Here is a 26,139-nt window from a genome sequence, read left to right as displayed (position 1 = left end):
AAAGTGCAAAGAGGAAAACCTTTCTTGTACACAAAATAAACAACGGCTGATACGTTACACAAAAAGTAAAATCCTTAGAAAGTAGTTGCATTGATGTCGGCGTCACAGGAACTAAAGGTTTTTATATACACGTAAAATAGAGTAAAAGTGCATTTAAACATAAAGAGATGAAAAATGGGATGTACGTTTCTCCTCAAAAACAGGAATGGAAAAACCTCGAGTACCCAATAGTCATGACTTTATGATGTTCAAGGACATTAGATATTAGATAGTGTTAACTGGATATGGAATGTGTTTGACTTTTGTTTCTCAGTGCTTTTTTCCTCTCTTTGCTCCTCCCTCAGCCCCAATAAGCTGAGGCAGATGGGTAGCCTCAGTGGGCGTAGTCAAGCCAGAGGTCATTTCCTGTTAAAAGGGGGTTTTTCCTTGCCACTGTTGCCAAGTGCTTAACTCTTTGTTTTTTTTCCCCCTTTAAAATATTATAGAGTTTCGATCTTACTATGTAAAGTGCCCTGAGATGACTTGTGCTGTGATTTGGCACTATAAAAAGTAATGAATTAAATTGCTTGGACTAAGCTGACCTTTAAAACAGACGACCTGCGAGGAGTATGTTGATATTTTTGGCAAGTAAAATTATTTGAGACTGGTGAGTTTCACCTCTGAGACCAACGTTGGAAATAAAGGCTCAAATCTATAACACACTACACAAATAAGCATGCACATGTAGGTCTACTCTGTGGAGCATGGCACAGAAAATCATCAGAGCCTGTCACGGCTATCCTACTGTTGACCTATATGAAAAACCAACCAAAGCAAAACTGTTATTAGTTTCAGAGATTCCCTTTTTGAGAACAAAGAACAGCGCCATTAAATTGTCAGATATATTAAAATGCCAAAAAAAATAACACACATACTGAGTCTGTGATGGGGGACTTGATATGAAGGGTTTCATTTTTCAGCAGCCTGAATAGACACAGTCTTTCATCAATAAAGACTTGAATCACAATAAAAGACAAAAGGTTGTATAAAATTCAGTTTCAAAAGATGACAGTTTACATGATGTGTGTGAAGGGGGCAATCAGACAGACAATACAGGCAGCCAGTGCTCATCGAAGGATGGACGCAGGAGAGGACAAGACAGGACTCCCAAAACGTCATCCAATAGTTATTTTCTTTGAGAAAACATTTAAATGAAACCCACGTTTCTCTTCTCAGCCGTTTTTGACCTCTCTCACCTCCATCTTTCACCAGCACTTGTGGTCAGTAGTAAAATTCACATACAGCTAAATACCTACACGGTACCCAAAGAAAGTACCATCGTTTCCCCCTTCGATGAGGACGAGAAAAGAAAACAAAGACCGCTGCTGTTAAACTGACAAAAAAGTAAAGAGGAAAAAATCAAAAGCAAAAATCAAAATATATACAGCCAAACAGGGAGCTCTGCTAGAGACAGAAACTGATATTTAACTTAAATGTACCATTCAGTTTGTACATCACAATGCCACACACCATTTTTGGCTATCCAGTACAGTGAAGGAACCGTGTGGGAAGGGCATATTTAAGCTAACATAAAATGTACATGTACCTTATGTCCATTTAAAAAAAAAAAATGGAAACATGCAAGTGGTATTTTTGAGGCTTTAGTGAAGTTCAAGCAGCATTAAATAATTAATACCACGCTAATAGAAAGCCTTAATTTAAAAAAAAGAAGAAAAATGAGTGCATTTTTACATTAAGATGTCATAGTGCCGCTCTGTGTCATCATCAGACTGTCGTCTACAGTAATGACACTACTTTAGCTTTTGATGTCTTTCTCCAGTCAAACTAACTGCACCAACAGAAGTGCATACACACCAACTCTCCCCATTTAGTAGGAAGTATTACTGTCCCCACAAGCAGATGCCTCATCAACAGATTAAGTTCTGGCCACACACACATACACACTCGAATTCCCTTGAGTGTCGTAATCTCTGATATTTGGAAAAAATTATTTTGATTTGTCCCTATTGTGCGTTAAATACGCATCTATGTGGAGCAGATTGGATGGGATGAGGATTTTAGAGACTTTGGGTTTCTGAACCAATAAACTGTGTATATGTGTCGAGAGAGATGCCCACATGTTTTAGAAAGCGAGTGTTGCGTCACCAAAACCCCTCATAATTTGTAGCCAGATGGATGTGCGCTCATGCCCCCTCCCTCCTCTGCTCCTTCCTCATTGGCTGCAATTTCATGGAGGGTTAAAGGGCAGAGGTTTCATCCCCACCGATGACGCGGCAAATCCAGGTGTGCATGTGCAGGCGTGTGTGTTGGGGTACAGTCTAATAGGATTATCAGGCTGCATGCACAGACAGCTCAAATCACCAATTTAAAAAAAATAAAATGGATAAGGCTGTAGCACCACCTGCTGGTCAGCCACTGTCATTACAGCTAAAAGTTCAGCTTTAATGGAATTTTAAAATCACCCTTTTCCCGTTTTATCCGTCCTGATACTCACATGCTCACATCTGGGATGCATTTTTCTAACCTCATAACAACTGGGAAAAATAAAAATCTCCTTTGGTTGTTTCCTTTTCCCCGTCTTTCTCAAGGAGATAAAGCTGTGAAGAAATAAAGCTGATAAAATTTGTAATGAGAAGTACCCCTTTACCATTACTCTCAGCAGCTGGGAGCTGCTTATGTGGTTTATAATTATGTTCCCCCCTCTGCACAGGTTAAAGCTTTCCAGAAACGTCCACAAAAGAGGTTAAAGCCATTATAAGCCTGGGAAAAAGATGACTGACCACACAAAACAATAGGAATGACGGGGGGGCGACATTAAAAGCAAGACAAGAAAAGAACAATGAAACAAAACAGCTCTGGTTACGATTCTTATGAATTATTCCAACATAATCCACAATGAGTTTTCTGACAAAAACGGCCAAAATAAAAAATAATATAGCTCTGTAGACAAGACCAAAAAAGGTCAGGATTAAAAAGAAAGAATAAAATTAGTAAATATTCTACATCATTACTATCCCACATTACAATCACTATAGACCCCTGTTGTATATTCCTTTGAACGAGTAAAAGTTTTAATTGAACGACATTTCTGCGTCTGACAAGACGGGCGTGGTGGACGACGAAGTGGAATCGGCCAGAGAGACGGTGCTATTGTCCCGGCTCCTGTGCAAAGTGCTCCGACTGGGCGTTGACGAGTTAGAGGGCGTGGAGCAGTTGGAGGGCGGGCCCGAGCCTGTACTGGGACTGCTATGATTGGACAAGGCGGAGAACAGCGCGTTCTTTTGGAGATTTTTGTTTTGCAGCTCGAGCTGTAGGTGCTGGCAGATCTCCTCGGGAAGGCGGTGATACTCCTCTTCCAGTTTCCGATCCAACTGAGACTTAAGCTGCAGACGACACGGAGGCAAAATGTTAACACATTTTCATTTCAGCTACAACAGGAAATGACTGGAATAAAGAAACTGACTGTATATAAAAGATAGCTGTAACCATCAGTAAACAGCCGATCTCCTATTTGCAACCAGTGGTGCCGCCCCCTACTGGTCACTAGAAACAATGCAGGTTTAAAGAACTTCCGCACTGGTTTCATTTTTGTGATCCTAAAGTGAGAGTTTAAAAATAAACCCCTGGGCTTATCTTTGTCATTTTTTTATTTCTATTTATAGAGATGCCAGCATTGTTGCTACATGTATTTCTAACTTTGGACAAGTCGGAGATTTTTTGCAGATCCAACTTTTTTAGTCTCGCTTCTTTTGCTCACCTGTGGAAGCTCCTCGTCTATGTGTTGTAGGACGTCCCGATGCCTCTGCAGCAGCTTGTCGTCTCTCCTGGTCTGCGCTTCCTCCAGCTGGGATACAGAAAGGAATAAAAAAAAAAAAAAAAACAAAGACAGAGGAAGTGCTTTGAAGTTGATATCAATAATAGAAATATGAGCTATAAACAAGAAAAATGGACTGCTGGTGATAAAAGATGAAGTGTGTGTGCGCTAGGGCGAGTACTTACCCCACGGATTAGAGAGACAGAATCTTGAATGTGTTTCCTGTTGATCTCATTCAGTTCCCTAAAGAGAAAAATATAAGGATGAAAAGAAGAGTGAGGAATTCAATTCTTTAAGATAAGGCTGACTTTTTCTTTACTAATGCTTAAAAAAAATTATTACGATTCAGCTTTGTCTTTTTCACGGTTCTTGGCTTCACTGATGCTGTTTAGTCGTTTCCTGTCCAGGATCTTCTGGAGTTCTTTCTTCTCCCTGCAGACACAGTGACACACAGATAGTAGGTCCAAACAAGGACTATCAAATCAATCTTGCAGATAAAGCAAAAATGAAATATACCATAGTAGCTAAAAGGAGATTGTCATCCCCCAAACATCTGATACAAATTCCTTCTGACTCAGCTTTTTCCATTTGATCATTCATGTTAAATTATAATAACATAATAAAAACAAAACAAAAACTAGAAATAAATCTAAAAAAGGAGTGTTCTCTTTTTTTGGTTTCAGTAAGACGTCTGGCTGCTGCATTTTACACTTTGTTGACTCAAACAAGTGTATTATAAAAAATTGGTGCAGAGGTTTTTACAATATTGGTGCTCAGATGTGGTGTTTTCAGTTCGGTAGACACATATGACCCATAAGTCACATTTAGCTGCTGTGGCATCCAGCATTTAATATCCATTTAATAGTCCTTTAATGTACTGATTTCAGGAACGTTGGTGGGATTTTAAAACATTTAAAAAGACATACATCTTCGTCCGTCTAGCAGTGAACATTCACACTATGCCTGCATGATTGACACACGCAACATCCCCCCCAGTGGTAGAAATGGACTGACTTACTTCTCGCATAGTTCCTTGACCTTTTTCACCTGAGCTGCTTGGCATTCACTGGCAATCTCCTTCAACTTCTGGTGGGCCTAGAAACACAGCCCAGAAAAGACGACCTGTTAGCAAATCACTGCACTTTTTACAACATTGCTTCAAATCACTGACATTTGTTTATGCACAGCTCTATTAAGGTAACACCACAGCATTTCAACCAGGTTGAGGTCTGGACTTTGATTGGAGCATTGTGACACAACTACTCAGGCACTCTGTTGTAGGTTGTCTGCTGTGCTTGAGCTCAATGACCTGTTTCGTGACCCAGTTTCAGCCAAGCTTTAGCTTTTGGACAGATGTCCTCACTTTTGTCTCTAGAATACTTTGGTGTACAAAGGAGTTCATGGTTAGCTCAGTGACTGCAAGGTACCCAGGTCCTATTGCTGCAAAGCAAACCCAAATCATCCCACCTCCACCACCATGCTGGGTGTGAGTCATAAACTTTAACATTTAACACGCTAACTGAGGTCTGCAGAGCCTGAGATGAAGTTTTGGCAGTTTCTCTGAGCATTCCACGGTTTGAAGATCGTGGCATTGTGTTAACACACACGAGAATGCTCCAGCACAGAAAACTGACAAAACATTCGCTTTTCTGGAGGTTTTCACAGTACCTGATGATAAATAATCAAGTGCGCTTGATTAGCAGCCTGGCATGTGCTTACCAATTACAATTACCCTTTTAAATCTTATGGAAGTACTAGTAGTTCACAGCACTGTACATGCAAGAGCTGTGCGTGTGCGTTTATGAGAGAGAGATTACCTCTTGCAGGTGTGTTTTTTGCTTCTCTCTTTCGATTGCAAAAAGCTCTTCACGTAGTTTTAGGAGTTGCTGCATGTGAATCTCTTTCAGCTGATTCTTCTGCTTCTCCAGATCATCCAAGGCAGCCAACTCGCTCTGCACCAGTTCCTGGGACTCACTGAGGTACAATTTCAGGTAAGCAATTTCAGTATCTCCTTAACACATTTCATTAGCATTCTTTTGAAAAACTATTTTCCATCACTGGTTCCTTTTTTCATATTTTAGGATTTTTCCCCCCAACATCAGGGGAAAAATTGCCCAGTTACCCCCCATGTCCATCCTTACCTTTTCTTGAAACTGCGTTTGAGTTGTTTCTCAATCTGGCTGCGTTTCCTTTGGGTGTCAGACTGAAGCTGGGTTTTCTGGTCCTTACTTAGATTAGACACCTACACAAACCACAAAAACCAATTTATTTTTGCAGCACAAAGGCAACAAGCAACAAACTGATACTTCAATTACTAGTTTCGATAATTAAATCCGTCTGTGCGTACCTTCTTCAGATGTTTCTTGCGCAGCTCTTTGAGTTCTTTTCTTTGTTTTTTAAGGAGCTTTTCATAATGTTTATTCTGCTGCAGCTCCTCTACAGACTGAACCTTGACATCTGACAAACACACAAACCAGCGTAAATATTGCTGTAAACTTGTCATTTCCATCTTGGCCAGCCTGACCACAAAATAATTTTTGCACACTTAGCTGTGTGTGAGATTTCTGTGAAATGAGTGAAATGAATAAGCTGGGATGACCTTACCTGTTAGGACAGTACCTATGAGGTCCTCCTTCTGAGATTGTACTACGCACAAAGAGAAATAAACACAAGAGGAGACACACACACAGGGCGCATGAAATGGATGATGGACAAATGACTCAGATGCAAATAAACAGAATTTGATGCCCCTGCTAGAAAAAAAAAAGGACTGTAAAAGTCTTATTTTGAAAAGCCTGACGCTTTAACTTGTGAAAAACTGACATAGCGGACATGGATGAATTACACACACAGTGAAAGTAGGTCATTTCACAGCTTTATCAAAGACACATATGTGAATATATTTCGTTAGGTAATTTCAACATATAATAGAGTCTTGGACCAAGACTGCACAGTGCTAATACACAGCAATACAGTTTCAAGATATCACAATTTCTATTACGCTATAGATGCAACTATAACAAGCAAACACATGTGCAGGCCTGTAGAATCTATATACTTAATCATTTAGACAAGGTTTGTGACTACCTGGTGCAGGTAACTTGATGACATCAGGGGGATCTTCCTTTGGGGGGAGGTGGGGTGTTGGGGAAGGGGAGGGGATTCCAAATCCTGGACTGAGTTCTCTCTTGTTCTCTCCTTCTTTGGGCTGGTTGGTGAGAGGCTGGGTGAAAATGGCATGTAATGAATTAAAACCTACAATAAAAGTGTACAGGCGAAAGCAAAAGTAGAGTGTGGGGGAACTAATGTGATCAACATACCTGTCTCACCTCACTGTTGTCTTCTAAGAGACTAGCTAGCTGTGTCTCTCTCTTGTGCTTCTCACTGATATGCTTAATAGGGTTGGTGAGAGCTTCTGCATACTCTGAAGACACACACAGATATCCATGAAACAATATACAGGTTAGTGTAACTTATAGTGCTGTAAACATGGCTGACAAAATAATAATAATATGAGAATAGTTTTCATTTTTAGGGTAGATTCATTTTTTAAATCTGTTTGTGGGAGTCATGCTACCCTTTGCCCTCCATTTTGCCATGCTAAGCTAGGCTAGCTGGTTGCTAACTTTGATACCGCTCATGTCTGTAGAGTAAACAGTTTAATTTCAGGAAAACAGTAAATAAGTGAATTTCAAAACTAACCTTAAACTATTAAAATTGTTCCTTTAAAGCCACATGTTGCCATGTATATCATATCATAACAACTAGCCAACAAACAGAGAAGACAAACATGTTAGCTAAAAGTTAGCTAAAGGTAACAATTTCAATTTCTACTTCTGTTTTTTTAGCTAAAAAGGTATGAGACTTAGATAAGTAAGTATTTCCACAAAAAGTTATTGCTCAACAGATACAATACATATAAAGAAAATGAAAGTAATTAAAAAATAATAATTAAAAAATCCAGATCCAAACACTGAAGCATGGCTTGACCAAATAATAAAACACCTTCATATGCAAGTGGGCTAGAGACAAAACTATACACAAACATGTGCTGGCTAGTGTCATCTTCAGGGTGGTCAGGTGACCACACAGCTAAATCTGCTACTAATTATTGTTTAAAAGTTGCTTCTTTAAAAGTGTTATCTATAAGCTAGGTCGAGGATATATTTGGCAAACGTTGCTGAATGCAAGAAGAAAAGAGAAATGCCTCAAAGGTTTGTGGATGTAGTTTATTTTTAGCCTGTTTGTGTGACATATTAATCCAGAGTGATGCTTGCATGGTGTCATTACCCTGGTGTTCATTAGGGATGTAGTCCTGAGCTTCAGTATAAACCAGAAGTGACGGCAGCATAAGCGGCTGGTTTAGCTCATTCTTCAGGTTGATGTAATGGTAGCCTAGAAGGAGGAAGAAATAAATAACTGACGTTAGTACAGATGGTAATAGACCATGTACGATGTTCCCACTGAGTGCAAATAAAGTATCAGTGATGGCCTCTGATAGTGACTGTTTGATGCCAAGAGTGTTTATTTCCTTACCCGGCCTAATAGCCGAAACAGGGAGAATCCGGTGTCCAATGAACTTGCCGTTTTCCTCAAACACAGCTATTCTCAGAGAGGCCAGTGTAGGGAGGACCACCTGGAGAGTGTTGACACCACGAGAGAAGTTTAGAGAGCAAGAGATAAAGGTTTAAAAGATATGCGAACCCTGCTCTGTTCGTCTGTTACCTTGTTAAAGACAAACATTTCATCATCCCACACAGGGTCCAGCGAGTTCCCATTAGATGTTTTGGTTCTGTACTTCCTTTTTGTGTCAGCTGGAAGTCCAAAAATGTCCACTTCCACATACACACCAACCTTCTTATCTGTCAGGAACTGGCCTGAGATCACCTGGTAGATGTTGGGTTACAAATTTGTCATTTTTTCACTCACGGGAGCAACGAAATTGCAAATACTGAACTCAGATATGTCTTACTTTAATTTTGACCGTGTTAGCGACTATGCCGTCTACTATGTTTTCTGTGAAAGGGTCAAAGTGTTTGTCTGTCCTTCTCATGAACTCTGGCTTCAACAGGTAACCGCTCAGGCCATTATACTCAAACACACCCATGTTCAGCTGCATAGGAAGGTCTAAGAGTAAGGAAGAACAAAACAGAGCAGATATTGGTATCAACCAGCATCAGAATTCCAACCTTTAATTGACTAAAGACTTTGAAAGACAACCAAATTAAAACAACTTTACAAATACATAAACCACAGTAATGATAAATGCATAATTATTCATAGCTATTAATAATTGTTAGAGCGTTTAGATGGTGCCACCAGGTGTTTGCAGGGTTTATTTAGCATCTTTTCACTCAAAGCTTAATTTTAGGCCGGTTGAATTTGTCACCATTAAGGCCAGTAAAAAATGGGTTGCCCATACTCAGGTGCCAGTTCAATCCAAGCAAACACTACAATGGAGTGGCTTCAGCCTGTGCTGGGGGACAATGTTTGTGTGGCATGAAGATTTGTTGTCCACTCTGAGTCCCATTGCATGTAAAGCATGTAAAAGGGTGGACCATTTACATGGATACACCGTAATAAAATGGGAATGGTTGGTGATATTAAAGTCCTGTTTGTGGCACATTAGTATATGTGAGGGGGCAAACTCCTCAAGATGGGTGGTGACCATGGTGGCCATTTAGAAGTCGGCCATCTTGGATAGAACTTTTGTTTTTTCAATAGGAAGAGGACCATGTGACACATCAAACTTATTGGTAATGTCACAAGAAAAACAATGGTGTGCTTGGTTTCAATGTAACTTTATTCTTTCATGAGTTATTTACAAGTTTCTCTTTGTTCACAGCCATTGACATGTCGAAGAGGTTAACACGTGAGGAGCGGATCGAAATTGTGTCGATATCTGGTGAACGCAGTAACCGGGTCATTGCAGCAGATTTCAATGCAAGACACCCTACGAGACCACCCATCTCCCATGCTACAGTCAGCAAACTGCTTGCCAAGTTTCGTGAAACTGGTTCAGTGTTGGATTTGCCAAAATGTGGACGCAAGAAAACTGTCACTAATGAAGAAACATCAGTGGCTGTCCTAGCTTCATTCAGCAAGAGCCCACAGCGTAGCACTCGCCGCATGTCACTGGAGAGTGGCATTAGTCGAACATCCCTTCGGCAGATATTAGCTACTCACAAATGGCACCCTTACAAACTCCAGCTACTGCAGCATCTCAACGAGGACGACCCAGATCGGTGCACAGAATTTGCAGAATGGGCAAAACAAAAATTGAAACAGGACCCTCAGTTCACGCAGAAGATTTTTTTCAGTGATGAGGCAAACTTTTATGTGAATGGTGAAGTTAACAAACAAAATCACCGCTATTGGTCTGACACTAACCCACATTGGATGGATCCCTCCAAGACTGTTGGAACAACAAAAGTGATGGTTTGGTGTGGTATATTGGGTACAACGATAGTGGGTCCATTCTTCATCAATGGAAACCTCAAGGCCACTGGATATTTGAAATTGCTACATGATGATGCGTTTCCCTCTTCATGCACTGAAGCTGGCACGTTCCCCGAGTTTTCCACAATGATGGTGCACCACCACATTATGGGTGCCAGGTCCGAGCATTCCTAGATGAACAGTTTCCTGGAAAGTGGATTGATCATTGTGGGCCAGTTGAATGGCCCCCAAGGTCTCCCGATCTGACCCCCTTAGACTTTTATCTTTGGGGTCATCTGAAGGCAATTGTCTATGGTGTGAAGATACGAGATGTGCAGCACCTGAAACTACGGATACTGGATGCCTGTGCTGGCATTTCTCCTGCAGTGTTGCTATCAGTGTGTGAAGAGTGGGAGAAGAGGGTTGCATTGACAATCCAACACAATGGGCAGCACATTGAACACATTTTATAAGTGGTCAGAAACTTGTAAATAACTCATGAAAGAATAAAGTTACGTTGAAACCAAGCACACCATTGTTTTTCTTGTGACATTACCAATAAGTTTGATGTGTCACATGGCCCTCTTCCTATTGAAAAAAAAACAAAAGTTGTATCCAAGATGGCCGACTTCTAAATGGCCACCATGGTCATCAACCATCTTGAGGAGTTTGCCCCCTCACATATACTAATGCGCCACAAACAGGACTTTAATATCACCAACCATTCCCATTTTATTACGGTGTATCCATATAAATGGCCCACCCTGTATAAAAGTAGCTCCATGTAGAATGAGGGTAGTTTGAAGTTATAGGACATCATCACTATTTTTTGGGTTAGGGTTTGAATACTTGAGTCTTTTTGGTGTTCCAAGTTAGTCCCAATTTGTTCCATGATGTGAATGCAAAGGGTTTGCTGTCTTACAGTTTAGGCTTAACTTTTAAACACATCCAGTTTCTTTATGTCCAAGACTAAAAGTAGCACAACTTACCAAGTGTCTGGAAGTTTAGCGCCACCATCTGGCATCCGACGTTCCAGAAAAGCTGAGGCATGTAGTTGGAGCTGTCTACTCTTGTTCCTTTAGGATAGATTCGGCTCAGCTGGTTCTTATTGTACCTGGAGGAGTCCTGCTAAGGATTAACACTGTATACAGAGGTAGAGTGTTGCACATGTGCAGAAACTATTTATTTATTACACACTGTAAACTGCACCAGAACAAAAGAGTCACTGGTGTTTGGTCTAAGGTCGAGATCAAAACCAGATGAGACATTTTCCTCCATCAATAATGTCAAAAACTGTTGAGAAGGACTGACAGCGCAGCTGATATTTAGAGAAACACAGTTGTTTGGTTGATTTTCTACAGTCAGATGAGAAAACTGATACTACTTTCAATGTCCGCTAAAACTGAGGCTACAGTCTGATGGGCGGTTAACTTGAAGCACGAACATTAGAAATGAGGGAGAAAAGCTAGCCCGCCTAACTACACAGACAGGAAAGTATGCCTACCAGCAGTTTTTGTGCGTTTAATCTTTATTCCTAAGATTTGAGAAAGTCAGTACACCCAGTAAATAATAATTCAGCAAGTAAATTCTCATGAAACCATAAATTGTACTTTTTAAACCTTGCCCAAATACTTCTTTTTACCACTTTTAAACTTAAGCTTGCAAGGATACTCAACAAACTCTATAGGGAAGCTCTTCAGGGCATCCATGCCTTTGGTTTCAACAAACGATGACATCTCAAAGAACCTCTTCCTCTCTGTTGAAAGAAATGAGAAGCAAAGGGGGAAAAAAACAAGTCAGAATAACCTGTGACAAGATGATGCTACCTGCGAGTGAGTCTGTTTGGCTAATGAGCTACACCATAAACACGGCTGCTCCTCTCACTCGCAGTTTTTGCCTGATAAAGTGAATGCATCCTTCCTTTTCCGTTAAGCACTCACACACACACTTACTAGCTGCCCATTCAAAGGTCTTAAATTTGACGGGTTCAATGTAGTTGACGAGATTTGACATCTCCTCCGTGGCGTTCGCCTCGCTGCTGGCGGTACCCTGCGGGAGGCAGATACCACTAATCCATAAAGCAGCCTAATACCAGCCAGTCAAACAATCCATCAGTCCTCTTGCTGGCACCTACCTCGTCGGAGTTTGGCTTTTTCAGCTCTGCCACCGACTCGTCCTCCTCCTCCTCCTCGCTCTCTCCTTCACCTCCTGGTAGGGTGTGATTAGAAAAAGTAACTTTACATAAGACAACTTCTACAATGTGCTGGGATCCTTTGTTTCTTCAACCCACCAATGGACTTCCGAGGCTCGGAGTCTTTCACCATCCTTTCAGCCAGCTTTTCCTCTCCATTGGACAGGAGTTGGCTTCCCTCTTCTGTCAGAGGGCAGTCTACACACGCAACAGCAAACTATCAGCTTAACAGGAATTCTTTTGATCGTCTACATCAACTTCGTTTTCAGTTACAATCATTTACCACATTACAAAGGCTAAGTTGATGTTATTATCCCAGCAGGGGAGAACGGGTGATTGCCTGCACTTTACCGTTGTGAGGCGAAGACTGCTCCCCTGGCTCTTTGCGCCTTATGCTGCCACTCTCAGAGGGTCGGTGATGGTGATGTTTCTTCTTGTTTTTGATAAGAATCTTCCCCATCAATTCCTGCGGCGAAGGCAGCAGCTGACCTTCGCTCAGCTAAAATCACAAGGATAACACCATGCTGTCAGAGGGAGGAGAATAATGTAGTCGCATTGACGAGCTTCTTGATATTTAAATATGAGAAGAGGTATTTTAGAGCTACACATATTTGACTAGAAAATACGATTTTTGTGCTCCTTCTTTTCTGCAAGTTTTGCCCTTTTTCTTTATCATATTATATCGTTTTGGTTTTTGCTTTTCTTGCAAGCTATTCTACGTTACTTCGAGCTGTTCTACGGTTAACGTTATAGGTGATGTAACACCGTAATTTTCTAGCTTTGGGGATAAATAAAGCATCTTTTCTTATCTTTACTTGACTGAATGAGCTGAGCAATAAAAAGAAGCACATGTGCCTTTATCTGAGATGAATAATGAGTCTGCGCTAAAAGAAGCAAAGCAAACAAGGTCACAGTTTTCAACAGTTTGGTAATGTTAAACTGGCCTCTATGACTCTTGAAACTAGAAATGCATAGGCTAAAATAAGTGTTGAAACTCCTCCAATTTTCTAAGTAAATATATCTCTAAAGGTGCTATTGACGTGAAATTCTCACCAGATGTCAGCAAGTGATGCAAGTGTTGAACGCGCTTACTGAAATGTATTTAATACTGAGCAAAAGCCTCCTGTATGGAGAAACTAGTCGCATGCTTTGCTAAGGTGTGATTTTGGCCCATTCATCCACACAAACACTCTTCAAATCCTGATTTTTTAAATTGGATCCGGGTCAGGTGATTGGCCGGGCCGTTCTAGCAGCTTTATTTTCTTTCTCTAAAACAAATTAAGTTTCTTTGGCTGTGTGTTTGGGATCATTGTCTTGCTGCAACATCAATCCTCATTTCATCATCATCATCATCCTAGCAGATGGCAGCAGATTCTTAATCAAGAATGTCTTGGTACATTTTCCATTCACCCATCCTTCCTTGTTAGCTTCCTTTTATCTGAAGCTTGCCAGTGCTGCTTGCTAGAACAGCCACACCACACCGTGATGTTCACATCTCCAAACTTCACTCTTGGTGTGGTGTTTTCGGGGTGAAATGCAGTCCCTTTGACCTTCAGACATGGTGTGACTTATTGCATCCAAATGGTTCAATTTTGGTCTCATCTGACAAGACTATAGACTCCCAGTATTTCACAGGCTTGTCTAAATGTTGTTCAGCAAACTTTAAACATGCTTCTTCAGCCTTGTATGATGAGCGTGCATACAGGGCATGGCGGTTGACTGCATGATTTATGGTTTTCTTTGAAACAATGGTGCCTGCTGACTGCAGGTCTTTCTGTAGATCTTGTGGGGACCACCTGGTCGTTGCTGGTTTATGGTGAAATGATGTCATTTCCACTTCTGGATTATGGCCTCAACAGTGTTTGCTTGAACCTTCAATAGTTTAGAAATTGTTCTGTAACCAGTGCCATTAGTATGTTTTGCAACAATAAGGTTGTGAGAGAGCTCATTGGCTTTACCCATGATGAGATGTTTCTACCTTGGTAATTACATTTTTTTATAGGCCATCGGTTGGGACTGAACCAGCTGATACTTCTTGTTCGTTTGTTTGTGCGTTGTGAAACCAAAAGCCAAGACGGGTCAGGTCACAAGCTGATCGGCATAAGGAGTGCAATCGTATTTGATGGTTTGTAAGTTGAGTAACACCGTGACAGACGAGTAAAAAGATATTAGTGTCTTAATAATTTGCCTTGAGGAACAGCAAATGTAATCATTAAAACTAAAAAAAAACAAAACTTCAAAGTTGTTATATAAATAAAAAGGGACAAATTGTATATTTTTAGAGAAACAGAGAGACTCAGAAAGAGAGAGAAAGAGTGATCATCTAAAACTAGACTGAAAAAACAAACACATGACCTAAACCCCCCACGCATTCACACCACTGAATGTGGAACTACATGAGGGTGCTGCTAATTATCATTTAAAAACTCATTGTAGCCGTGGAAAAACATCAAAAGCCAACTTCTAGCCTATAGCACCATCAAGTGCAGTATATACCAAGATGATGCTCTATCCTTTTTGCTGATTTGCTTTTATCTGAACCCCCTCGCTGAGCTGATTATAAAACAAGTACATGGCTAAAGATTCAAATCTAGGCTGATCATTGGCTACCTGGTATAAATGGAGGTCTTCAAGTCATGCACTAGAGCTATGTTCAGGCTCGTGGGATGTTACCTTTCATTATAAACCCCATTAAAAAGGCTGAGTACACATGAAACAGCTAGAAGCTTGTTATCTGTCTTTGCTAATACACTGTTCACTGAGTGCAGGGTTTAGAAACTTTGGGTTCTATCTGGGTGAACGGGGGGGAAAAAGCTTCAAGTTTTTCAGCCCAGCAGTGACCCGATCTGTTCAGACATCTGGAGTCATTTGGACTTTTACACTTTTAAGATAAGATAAAACTTTATTAATCCCTCGGGTGGGTTCCTCTGGGAAATTCGGTACTTTTACAAGTGTGGCAGCAGCAAATTGAGGGAAAAGTTCAGCATCCACATCAGAGATGACTTACTGGATATTTCTCCAATGGCTCGATGAGCAGCGCATCTCCAAAGATTGTCCTGCAGTACTCTGCCATCTTAGCCTGCTGCTTTGCTCTGAAAGGACAGAGGAAATGGTTGGTTGGTTGGTTTAGTGTCCTAAAAATCATTAACCCAATAAACCCTTCATTGGTTTAGGAATGTTTTGCACTCTGAACACTGCACATGTTACAGAGCGAGCATTTCCTTCAAAGGATTGGATTTGCATCTGGTCTGGTATTAAATAACCTGAACTCAAGCGTGCTGTGCTTATCCCTAATGCAAAGAGTCTGCAGAAGACCAAATCATCTGAATACTCCTGACAAAACACACAGACGTGCAACTTACGAATCCACGTGGTTTTCAAAGGACAGGATGACGGGGTATGGCGAGGTCTTGAAAGCACTCTCTGCTATGGCTTCAATCACTTCCTGCAGTCAAGACAAGAATGATAAAAACTCAAAACTGGACACAATCCCTCAGCACAGGTTTTGTTTGTTGAAAATTACTCCACATTAAATTTTTTACAAGAGTAAAAAATGACACAAAACTGCAACTGATCAAGCTGATGAAGAGGAAAACAAAAACGTCAAAGAGAGCAGAATTGTGCCTGTGACATTTCTGCAGCAGCTCCCACCTTAAAGGGGATCTCAGTGGTCATGGTGAACCCGTGGGTGATGTAGGGTTCTTCATCTTGTGGTCGGCCCTTCCAGCAGTCCAGCTCAATACAGCGACAACCAGTGAGCAGCACCTGCCTATACATCTCCACCGAAGAATTCCCGGTCAGCTGGCCCACTAAGATACGAGAAGAGCTATGGGTTCAGAACCAAAAAGCGCCCAGCAAATGAACCATCACGCTTGCATGCATGCCGTTTACATGTCACACCTGTGAGGTACGTGTTGTGTGACGAGTTGATAAAGTAGTGAGAGAGCGGTTGGTTCATGTCGTCGATGATGTCCAGCCTCTCTGGAGGTACGATGGTGTTTTCCTCTCCCCCCAGATACCGACTGAATGCCTGCAAACTGATTTGGTCTGCAAGAAAGAACGCGATGACAGCGTTTCAAAACAGCCGGAAACATCCCAACAGATCAAAGACTGCTGTTCTTAGGAGAGGCATCAACAGGCGCAGAGGGCAGCCAGATGTGATCGCTGCAGCAGGACAGCCAATCATCTCGCAGATCGCGGACTAACATAGTTATGGCTGTGCTGCTAATTTGTTCACAGGTTTATTAATATAATAACACAGATAAAGAACAGCCTTAGTACTTTACCAACGTTTTTTGGCCTGCTATCGCTTCATCAGGGTCATCAAGAACTATAGTGCATACAGCACTTTAAATAACATGCGTGTTTGAGGAGAAAGACATGAAATTGTAATAGGTCAGTTTTAAAAACAACCAATCATATCCACTGATTCAGCTCTGAATAAAAGCCTGATGCCACACAGAGAGTTACAGACCTCTCTCCAGCTGACTGGTGTTGGTCTCGTATTTCTCCATGATCTGTCGGACTTGGTCTCTTTTCAGTGGGGGGTAGAGCACCTCGTTTAGTCTGGAGTCTCTCTGCCTGCGGTTGATGAAGTCCATTAGCTGGTCCAAAGAGATGAACGGCTTCCTCTTGGAGCCACTGGAGCAGAGACAAAATAAGAGTCCGAGTGTATAACATGTACGCAAGAGTTTTACTAGAAATCCTAAGACTATAGCTAGAGCATCCTTAAAGCGCACCTTTCCTCAAAGATGCTCTGGATCTCAGGTCGAAGACATAAGTTGTCCAGAAGCTTCTGGAAGGCATCCCAGGTGATATCATCTGGCTTTATTCCCTCTGACTGAAGCAAAAAGACAGATTTGATTTTATAAACAGGCTCTGCCTCAAGCACACACATTGATAAGTTAATAAACAACAGACAGCATTACATTACACTGCTATGTGCTGTTGTCTAGAGAGAATATTAACAGGCTTTTATAAGCTGCATTGCTCTGAGTACCCAGCAGGAGGCTCCAGAGTACAGCAATCTACAGAGAAATGCTGACAGCACATTTTGCACAATCTGGTATCTCTTCAAGAAAAAAAAAAGTCTTGTGACTTCAAACTGATTTTAGGAAAGATTGCACTGACTCATCAAAAAAAATTTTTTAAAAATAAATAAATAAAAAACTAATTTTACCTCAAACCCACAGGGCTGAGGTACTGTACACAGCAGATACAAGCAAAGATTAGCAGAAAGTTGTTTTAGAAAGAGTCTTAGTAGAAAGCATGTTACCATGATTAACATTTTAACCGCAGGCACACTGTCGAGAAAACAAGATTCATGGCAATCTTTAGTTTGCTGTGTAAATTGGTTTATTTCCATTGTTGCTAAAATGAACTTCAAGAGGTTTTTATTGGGTGTGAAAGAAAGTACTGTAAGAGAAAGAGTTGCACTTTGTGTAATAATTAAAAAGTTTAGCAAAACACTACGAGCAAGTTGCAGTAATCAAAGCTAGTCAGTTAGCTAGCTATACTATGTTTAGCTAGCTATATGTAGTAGCTGAAGCAGCCAGTTTACCTGTTCATTTATTAGTTCACCTGTATTTTCAGTGCTTTCACCGCATTATTAAACCGTTTCATCAATTTGTATTTTAGTATGCAGTTATTTTATGTACAACAAAGGATTTACATTTGTATGTTAGCTTGCTAGGTGGTTTTTAACTCAGGGTAACATGTGGCTACAGATAAAAGCTAGAAATGTTAGAAGCTGTGTTTAAAAACTGTGAGGCCAATATTATTTGAATACAAACATGCCTCTAAGAGCAGCATGTTAACTGTTGTGTAAGAGTACAGGCAGCAGCTAGCCTCTCTCTGTAACAAAATCCACAAACAAGCATTTCACGTGTTATGTCTTGTCCTGCAACCCACTGAAATCTTACTATTTTCTGTTATTGCTACTCTTCCACAGGCCTGCCAACTTTTGTTGCCTTCCTTGCACTGCAAAGACACACCAAGAACACAACTATATGCAACGCCTCCGCAGTTCAGTTCATTTCAGCCATTCTCGATACATACACCAGTTCACCAAACCCATATGTCGACTATCCATGTGATCAGTGATTTTATTGAGTGATTACCTTGTTATTAATGAGGCCACACTGCTCCAGAGCTGTCTCCACTCTCTTTTTATCAGAAAACATCTTGATGACACTAAAAGACAAAGTACAAAATCACATTCAGATCAAATGTTTACAGTGACGCGTGCAAGCAAAAAGAGTCAGAAACCTAAGAAGTGATTGTAAACATAAAAAAAATCAGAGTCACTATAAAAGAGCCGAGAGAGAAAGTGGAAGAGAGACAAAGAAGAGGAAAAGAAAGAAGAAGTGAGGAGCAGTTTAAAAGTGGTTGGCGAGGGTGGTACTCACTTCTTCACTGGAATCTTCCCTTCCTGGTTCACTTGAAGCTTTAACTTCGTGTACCTGACAAAGACAAAGAACAGTCAAGTATGAGTATTTTTTAATCATCGAAAATTCGCAGTATTGTAGGACGGCACGCACACAAACTCTTACGCTTTGTAAAGAAAGGTGTTCCGCGATACATTCTGGGAAAGTATGTTTGTGGACAAAGCGAACAGCTCATCTGTCCAAATCTGGAAACACACAGACATGAAAGGGATAAAAGACGGTTGTTTGACTGTTCACCTCATGTTAAACCTTGGTGAAACAGTTACTATATACAGTGTAGCAGACACACACAGGAATTAATCTCTGTTTTTAGCTACTTAACATACGCACGCCTTTATGTCAAAGTAAAGTAAGCAATCAGCTCAAGGCTTGAGGGAATAAAGTCAGCTGTACAGGTAGGAGTGCAGTGGGGGACATGAGGATGGAAAAGAGGAAAAGAAAAGGAGGAAATACATTAAACTATAAATTATTTGGACAGTTAAGCTAGTTAAGAATTGTGGTTACCTTCGCTACATCCTCTTGCATGGCCTGGAAGTTGAGGAAAGAAACGTTGACCAGGTCATTGCCATAGACGACGGTTAACAGCTTCCCTTCTCCGTTCACCTCCTTAGTAAGGCCCAGCACTTCTTTCACCTTTGCGTCCTGGCACACAAAGATATTTATGCTTTTTCAGGATGTTTCATTACACGGACACGATCTAGCAAATTCAACAACGATCTGAACACTGAGCGGACAGATAAAACTCGTCCGTGTCTCCATCTCCTGAGGATATTAAATGTGATGCATGCGGTGTAGCGCCCTGATCTAATTAACCAAACGACTCTTTCCTCCTTTTTAGCCCACCCCTGTGTTCCCTCCACCAACTCTCTCTAACACTCAATGGCTTTCTGTCAATTATAGATCACTCTTGTGACATCATGTCTCTCTTTCATTTCAGTTAAATACATTAGCCAGGAGCACTCTTTATAGACTGTTTATAGGGAATATAGTGCTAAAGAAACACGCAAAATGCTCAAAGACAGCGTCCATACTACCAATGTTCACATATCAACATATGAAAATACAGAATCTGTAGGTAAGGGGCACAAATTCGAGCAGGATTTGGTTGGAAGCAGGTAAATACTTCACATGGAGACCAAATCAGGAAGTCTCACCCCAGATTGTAAATCTCAAAGGTGTCGTACAGTCGCTGACGGTTTCCTAGATTCACAGATGCTAACATGAGAGAGGAAGTGCAACCATGAATTATGAGAAGGCTCTTTAATAACAGAGATATCATCCACTGATTATAGCAGGTTTAGTCAATATTTCTAATGCACTTTTCATACTATAACCACGGTATGACATAAAAAATAAGACTTTATCTTACCATTTCAAGAACCATTTGTAATAAACACTTTAACGTGCAGAATGAACTCGCCACACATCTGTGTTTGAATTGTTTACCACTAATACGCGCCCATATTTCACACTCTGCCTTGGTCAGATCTAGGCTCTTACACAATGACTTCCTCACTAACAGTCGCTGGTTATATCACTTCCTGTCTGATAGTCCATCTGTCATCAGCCTCATTAGCACTCCGTCACCTTTGCACCATCAGCTGAGAGAGGAAACGCACATGAATCGTTTGGCGACAGTCACATTTGAGCATCACGTTTGTGGTCAGGGGACAAAGTAACAGCTTCTCCCCCCTCTTTTCTCCCACACAGGCATAAACAAATATTACCAACCTTTGGCTGTTTGGCATACTTTCCCGTTCTGGTGTCCCTGATGTAACTGATGTCCAAAATCTCGACATCCTACAGGAGAGGAATATCAAAAGATTTGTGTTATCACAAACACTCAGTGAAAGCGTGTGAGAGCAGGACAACTAATCTTTATCAGTCAGCCTATTAAACGGGTGGGGAAAGAGGAAATTGTGAGATGTAAGTTCATCTGTTTCTACACAGTGTCATGCACACATATATTGTTTCCCTGACTCTGAGGGCTTCTGATGTGATACATGATTATAAATCAAGAAATACTTGATGGACTCATAGAAATAAATAGAGGAAAAACAGATCTAATACACAGGATCCATGCAGCACAAATAAAAGCCCTTACACTCTCTGTGCAGAGAGCTGGACTGATTAAAATAAAGTGCATCCATTCATCAAAGAGAAATTTGGGTGAAATGATCACATGTGTTTCTGGTGGTTCTGAATCTATTTTTATTAGTTATTAGGAGGTTTTGGGGTTTTTTGGATTATCAAAATCTCGATTAGAAAACGTGCTTTAACCAATAACGGTGGCCGAGCCTCCTTACCCACCACCGCTCTCGTGTCACATACGGGTTTTAAACATATTATTTACTGCTGTTAGCAGTTTATGTAAGACGCAGCAAACAGAAATGCTGATAGAGCAAAAGTCTGCTGCTCTTGCATGGAGCAGTGTGGGAGAAAGAGAAAAAACTTGAATAAAAGCCTGTGCAAGAAATTAATTCCTCAGGCAAAAAGCTCATGCGCCGTCTACCTCGTTCCATTAAAACCTCTTTTATTTATCTTTCATCAGACTCCACCGCTTCTCTAGACACAAGACACAAGCAGTGACATATGAATTGTGCGGGTGACGGAAGACAGAAAATGGCAAGGGACTCTGCACACACACAGGAAGGACAGATCTTTGGAGAACATTTGCATGTTTGATGCTGCGGCACAAATATATACACACATGAACGCATGCACGCACATGCAAACGAGTGAAAAACGGAGACAGAAACGAGTGAAAAAGAGGTACTCTGTAATAGCGACTGGCAACAATTACACCCTTAGCCTCGAGGTGACGAGGGGAGACAAAAATGGAAGGGTCGGACAGGAGGAGGGGAGCGTGGTCGTAAATCCAGCCATAAACACACGTGAGGATGCATGCATCGCCTTGTGTAAATATTTGTTTAGTCCAACACTCGTTCCCCAAAGCTGTTTTTACTTCATCCATGTCACCAAGTCACTTCTTTTTATCCTCGCTTGCCCTTCTGGGTCTGAGCGGCTTTGCTTTAAAAACCTTATGACTCTGCTTTATGATTTCATCAGTGAAAAATATAAAGCATTTGTGGTTTTTTTGCACGAGTCTGCACTCGTTTATGTTGTCAAACATGCCATTTTCATTCCTTTTCCGTGTTCTGCTCACACTGTATGCTCTGTCCAACATAACAGCAAAAACATTTCACAGTATTTAAACTCGTCCCTTCCTGATTCCTATGTCATTATTACACTCGGGTTGTGATTTTACCGCCCTGCAGACTGTCTCCTCCCCCGGGATTGGTTGCGAGTATTAAAGGTCAGAAGTGTTGGACCAATTGGATTAAACTCTGTCTCAAACCTTGTCCTCTGATTGGCCTGTGGAGAATAACTTGCTTCCTGGGGGAATAAACCACTTCTGGGTCTGTAGGACACACATTTATGTGCGCACGCACATGTCTTCTCTCCCACAGGCCATGGTTTCATTCTGCCTTTGCCATGGTGACTCCTTGGAGACCACAGAAATGAGTCTACAAGTTGGTCTGCGGACTGTGTGTGCGCGCGTCCTTAACAGTTAACATTTTTGCACTCTAACACACACGCACTCAACACCAGTGATAATGCACGCAGACATATCCTTGATGTGCAGGTTGCAACTTGTGAAACATCCTGACCTGTTGAGCAAGACAGGGTGTGTATGTGTGAGTGTGCAAGCGCATGTGTGTCTGTGTGTGGAAGAGCCTTGCAAGTCAGTGCACATTGGATACACAGAACGCGAGAAAACCTTCACGCAGGATGAGTACGAATGTGTCAGCATGTGATCGGCAGAATGTGCCAAATGAAATCTGGGTTTTGCCACTAGGTCGTGTTTCCAAGTGCATGACGTGGTGTGTGAGTCTGTGTGAAGGTCGATCTTCTCTGAAAGCACATTCCTGACATATTCCATCCTTCTGCCCATTTGGCGTGTGTGTGCATCCGTGTGCTTCAGTGTGTAATATTTAAGCTAGTAACGGCAGCTGTAGCGCTCCATTCATCTTTTCTGTGCAAAGACCAAACACAGCTCCCTCTATTTATCACTTCAGACTCAGCTGCGGGCTCATTACTGCTCTGAATGACTCGGGTTATGAGTTTTCCAGGAGCCATGTTGTGATAAAGTGCTATAAATTACTTTAATTTACTGTTTTTGCTGGACCCGAGAAATTTTCCTGCCGTGTGCACTTCTGCTTCAGTTAGCGATTTCCTACATTTCCCAGAATGCACACCCGCTCCTTTTACAGCGATTACTGTGAACTTGTTGCACTCTGCTGTGGATTACATAGGCAGGTGGCTGACAGAGTGTTCCCACCAAAGAAAAGCTGAGGCGCACCCTTCAGAACAATTCATGTTTTATGTATGTTTCCGCGCTGACGCCAAGGAAGTGATACTAAACTGTCGCTCTTTCGATAAGTGAATTATTTTAATAAACCACAAAAGCACTAATGTAACATACTGCTGCGTAATAGTGGGCTATTATCCGCATTTGTTGCGAGCCATTATGTAAACTAGTGTAAAGACTGCACTAAACATGCAGTACGTTAATGTGACACCGCTTCCTCCGCTGTGTGGGTTTGTTTTTGTGTTGTTTTTACAAGCTCAACAATGAACTGTGAAGTTCAAATTTCAGGCCAACATCAACAACACATCATAAACTTAAAGAAATGACAGCTTAGAAATCTACAGGCACCTGCAAATAAGAATCAAACGATATGATCCAGATCTCAATGTTAAATATTAAACGGACCATTATTACGCCAGTTGTTGTTTAAATAATAAACTTTTAGATAATGCTCAGTGTGCCAGGGAAGCAAGAAGAAGGCTTACCCGGCATCTTGAATCTCACACTCCACCCTAGGGCTGGCTAGAGTCCCGCTCACAGCCACACAACTGATGTTTGAAATGATTCATTACATCACAGGAATACAGTCTGATTTTCGCATCTGGGCCCTCCTGAGCTGCGGAGCTGACATGCCAGAGGGTGAGATGGGAAGCTCTGCAGCTTAAATAGATCAACAAAACTGGGAGGCTGTGTTTGGTGTATGACATGATGACAGCGAGGCATGTCAAGAGTGTATAAAGTAGCGTCGCCGAAAGGATTAAATACAAAACTGTGCAAAGCGACCACCCTCCTGATGCAACGCTCCCCATTTAGCCGGACAGTTGGAGTACACCGACTTGTGACAGCTTCCCCCCTCCCCAGCACATTTCTTTCCCCTCATAATCCAAACCATCATGCCACTCCAGTTCAACAATAAAAGACTTATTATATGGCAACAAGAACAACAATATACTACAAACAAAAAGTGGGCAAGAAAGAAGAAGCACACAAGCTGAACTCGGTCCATCCAGTGTCTCGGATCTCGCAGGTAGAGTCAGGCCTGTTTTTGGAAGAACAACTCTTCCCATTCTTACCTACAGTAAGAGGAGATGAGTAGTTGTCTGTTTTGTCCACGCAATACAATACAAGCAACGCCCAGGAGCCAATCTGACTGGCACAAACACGGGGAGCAACATAACCTGTCTCGTTTAATCAACAGAAAACATGTAAATCTAAAAGCTGATGTTTCTTTCTTAACTAAAAATTAACCAAAAACTCTTAGGCTTCTCACTTTTTTATGTGGATATCGGTATGCGAAATATAACTTTAAAAGGTGGACGTCGGTTGACTTTCCACACAGAGCTGGGTTAATCATCATTCATAGCTATGGGGGGTGGGGGCTGTAGCTCAGGCTGTGTCTTAATGTTTTATTGTTTGCGTGCAGAGGTGAGTTTGATCCAGCAATAACTAGTAGGTCAGTTTATATTTAGTCACTGAAGTGAGTACAGTAAAACGCTGCCGCGTTGCGATTAGGGCCTTGCTCACTTTCACTCCTTTCCTTCATTTCTTTGATTGACTTCCCGCTTCCCCTAGTCTCTCCTGCCTCGCCGCCGTCCCCCATTCATTTTCTCAAGATTAGAATAATATGAAAGGGCAACTAAACAATCAGGGGAGCGCCACTCCTTTCCTGTGACGCGCCCAAGTGTGTGTTTGAAAGATCACCGCTGCTAAATACGTCTCAAATGACCAATCACAGCTCCTATCAAATGGCACACAATGACGGCATAAAAGAAAACTGATACCTCCTGAGCGCTCATACATGCACACTAGCAGGGACAGTTAGGCCAGGACGGCGTGCGTATCCACCCTAGACTTTTCTGGCTGGGACCCAACGGGCCAATCAGTGCACAGCAGTGGAGAGGTAACAGACAGAAGAGGACATTAAAGGACACAGAAACAGCAGAGACGTAAAACAAAGAGAGCTTTAAACTGTTTTATGGCTCTGATGGGAGACTTGGCAAGGTGTTTATAGAAGGAGGAGGGGGGAACACTTAATACCCCTGTGAAGCATGGGACAGCTCTATAACTCTGTCATTTTGTTATATTTTTTCTGTCTATACCAGTTTGATCCCACTCTTCCACTCTGCCCGTAATCCTCTATTAACTTGCTTTCTTCCTCACTCAGCTGTTTCATATTTCTGTCGTCTTCAGAGTGAAAATGAAAAGCCGGCAAACATTAGAGCGAGAACGCGAACGTTCACATTTCAGCCACTTAGCAGGAGATCTGATCCAGAGTGATTTATAATGCGTGTTACTGTAAAATCACCAGAGACGGAGAAAAGATGCTGAATAAATGGAAAAATTAAGACTGAGACAAACAATAAAACATGAAAGAGAGCCGAGGTCCGTCCAAATGGAAAACATCATCGTTTATAGAGACGAAAAACAAGACTGAGAGGGGACTTGAACAAAATGAGCACCGCACAGTGTCTCAAAGTGCAAATAAAAACAGGGTGAACCGGGCTGAACACGCACATGAAAACTCGTAAAACACAAGAACAGTTGGACTAATCATGATTGGTCATGAAACACAAACACGCATGGATCAGTGCCGGGTTGAACAAGGCCCTCGTGTGCAGCCACCCGCAGCCCACGACACACACACAAACACACACACTTAAAACTGAGTTTGATACTGAAACTGACATTACAGTCACACTCGTATCCTCAGCTAAACCTGAAACTGTAATCAGCATAAATCATTTTCCTGGGTTTGTCTACTTCACAAAATTTATTGTTTGCGTTGTTTCACAATGAAACCAGAACATCAGTGACATAGAAGCGCGTGCAGTTCACAACCCATCACACTTCACAGGCCTGTAAAACAAGAAATTTGAAC

The 26,139-nt window shown here is 41.5% G+C and overlaps 1 protein-coding gene across 1 annotated transcript in view; it reads right to left on the bottom strand.

The window, feature by feature from the left end:
* Nucleotides 1–231: 231 nt before the first annotated feature.
* The window catches only part of plcb3 (phospholipase C, beta 3 (phosphatidylinositol-specific)), a 56,089-nt gene continuing 30,181 nt past the window's right edge, over nucleotides 232–26,139 (bottom strand). Inside the window, exons 3-34 of the mRNA XM_085349666.1 lie at nucleotides 20,621–20,689; nucleotides 19,394–19,531; nucleotides 18,995–19,074; nucleotides 18,851–18,904; nucleotides 18,563–18,635; nucleotides 17,183–17,283; nucleotides 16,918–17,084; nucleotides 16,344–16,490; nucleotides 16,095–16,252; nucleotides 15,806–15,888; nucleotides 15,451–15,535; nucleotides 12,795–12,942; nucleotides 12,543–12,641; nucleotides 12,387–12,460; nucleotides 12,205–12,301; nucleotides 11,924–12,008; nucleotides 11,242–11,366; nucleotides 8,787–8,941; nucleotides 8,540–8,701; nucleotides 8,351–8,450; nucleotides 8,105–8,209; nucleotides 7,135–7,238; nucleotides 6,902–7,037; nucleotides 6,419–6,460; nucleotides 6,162–6,271; nucleotides 5,956–6,056; nucleotides 5,632–5,788; nucleotides 4,833–4,909; nucleotides 4,157–4,246; nucleotides 4,000–4,057; nucleotides 3,758–3,844; nucleotides 232–3,383 (exon numbers count right to left, since the gene is read on the bottom strand). Of these exons, the coding sequence (XP_085205792.1) occupies nucleotides 3,072–3,383; nucleotides 3,758–3,844; nucleotides 4,000–4,057; nucleotides 4,157–4,246; nucleotides 4,833–4,909; nucleotides 5,632–5,788; nucleotides 5,956–6,056; nucleotides 6,162–6,271; nucleotides 6,419–6,460; nucleotides 6,902–7,037; nucleotides 7,135–7,238; nucleotides 8,105–8,209; nucleotides 8,351–8,450; nucleotides 8,540–8,701; nucleotides 8,787–8,941; nucleotides 11,242–11,366; nucleotides 11,924–12,008; nucleotides 12,205–12,301; nucleotides 12,387–12,460; nucleotides 12,543–12,641; nucleotides 12,795–12,942; nucleotides 15,451–15,535; nucleotides 15,806–15,888; nucleotides 16,095–16,252; nucleotides 16,344–16,490; nucleotides 16,918–17,084; nucleotides 17,183–17,283; nucleotides 18,563–18,635; nucleotides 18,851–18,904; nucleotides 18,995–19,074; nucleotides 19,394–19,531; nucleotides 20,621–20,689 (3,579 nt within the window). The 3' untranslated portion in view covers nucleotides 232–3,071. The remainder of the gene's footprint in view (nucleotides 3,384–3,757; nucleotides 3,845–3,999; nucleotides 4,058–4,156; nucleotides 4,247–4,832; nucleotides 4,910–5,631; nucleotides 5,789–5,955; nucleotides 6,057–6,161; nucleotides 6,272–6,418; nucleotides 6,461–6,901; nucleotides 7,038–7,134; nucleotides 7,239–8,104; nucleotides 8,210–8,350; nucleotides 8,451–8,539; nucleotides 8,702–8,786; nucleotides 8,942–11,241; nucleotides 11,367–11,923; nucleotides 12,009–12,204; nucleotides 12,302–12,386; nucleotides 12,461–12,542; nucleotides 12,642–12,794; nucleotides 12,943–15,450; nucleotides 15,536–15,805; nucleotides 15,889–16,094; nucleotides 16,253–16,343; nucleotides 16,491–16,917; nucleotides 17,085–17,182; nucleotides 17,284–18,562; nucleotides 18,636–18,850; nucleotides 18,905–18,994; nucleotides 19,075–19,393; nucleotides 19,532–20,620; nucleotides 20,690–26,139) is intronic.

The sequence above is a fragment of the Diplotaxodon limnothrissa genome, linkage group LG3 (genome assembly GCF_057381915.1).
Source record: "Diplotaxodon limnothrissa isolate DT_005_m linkage group LG3, D_limnothrissa_male_GT1.1, whole genome shotgun sequence".
Lineage (NCBI taxonomy): Eukaryota > Metazoa > Chordata > Actinopteri > Cichliformes > Cichlidae > Diplotaxodon > Diplotaxodon limnothrissa.
The sequence above is the reverse complement of the archived record's forward strand: the minus strand, read 5'-3'. Positions and strand labels throughout refer to the sequence as shown.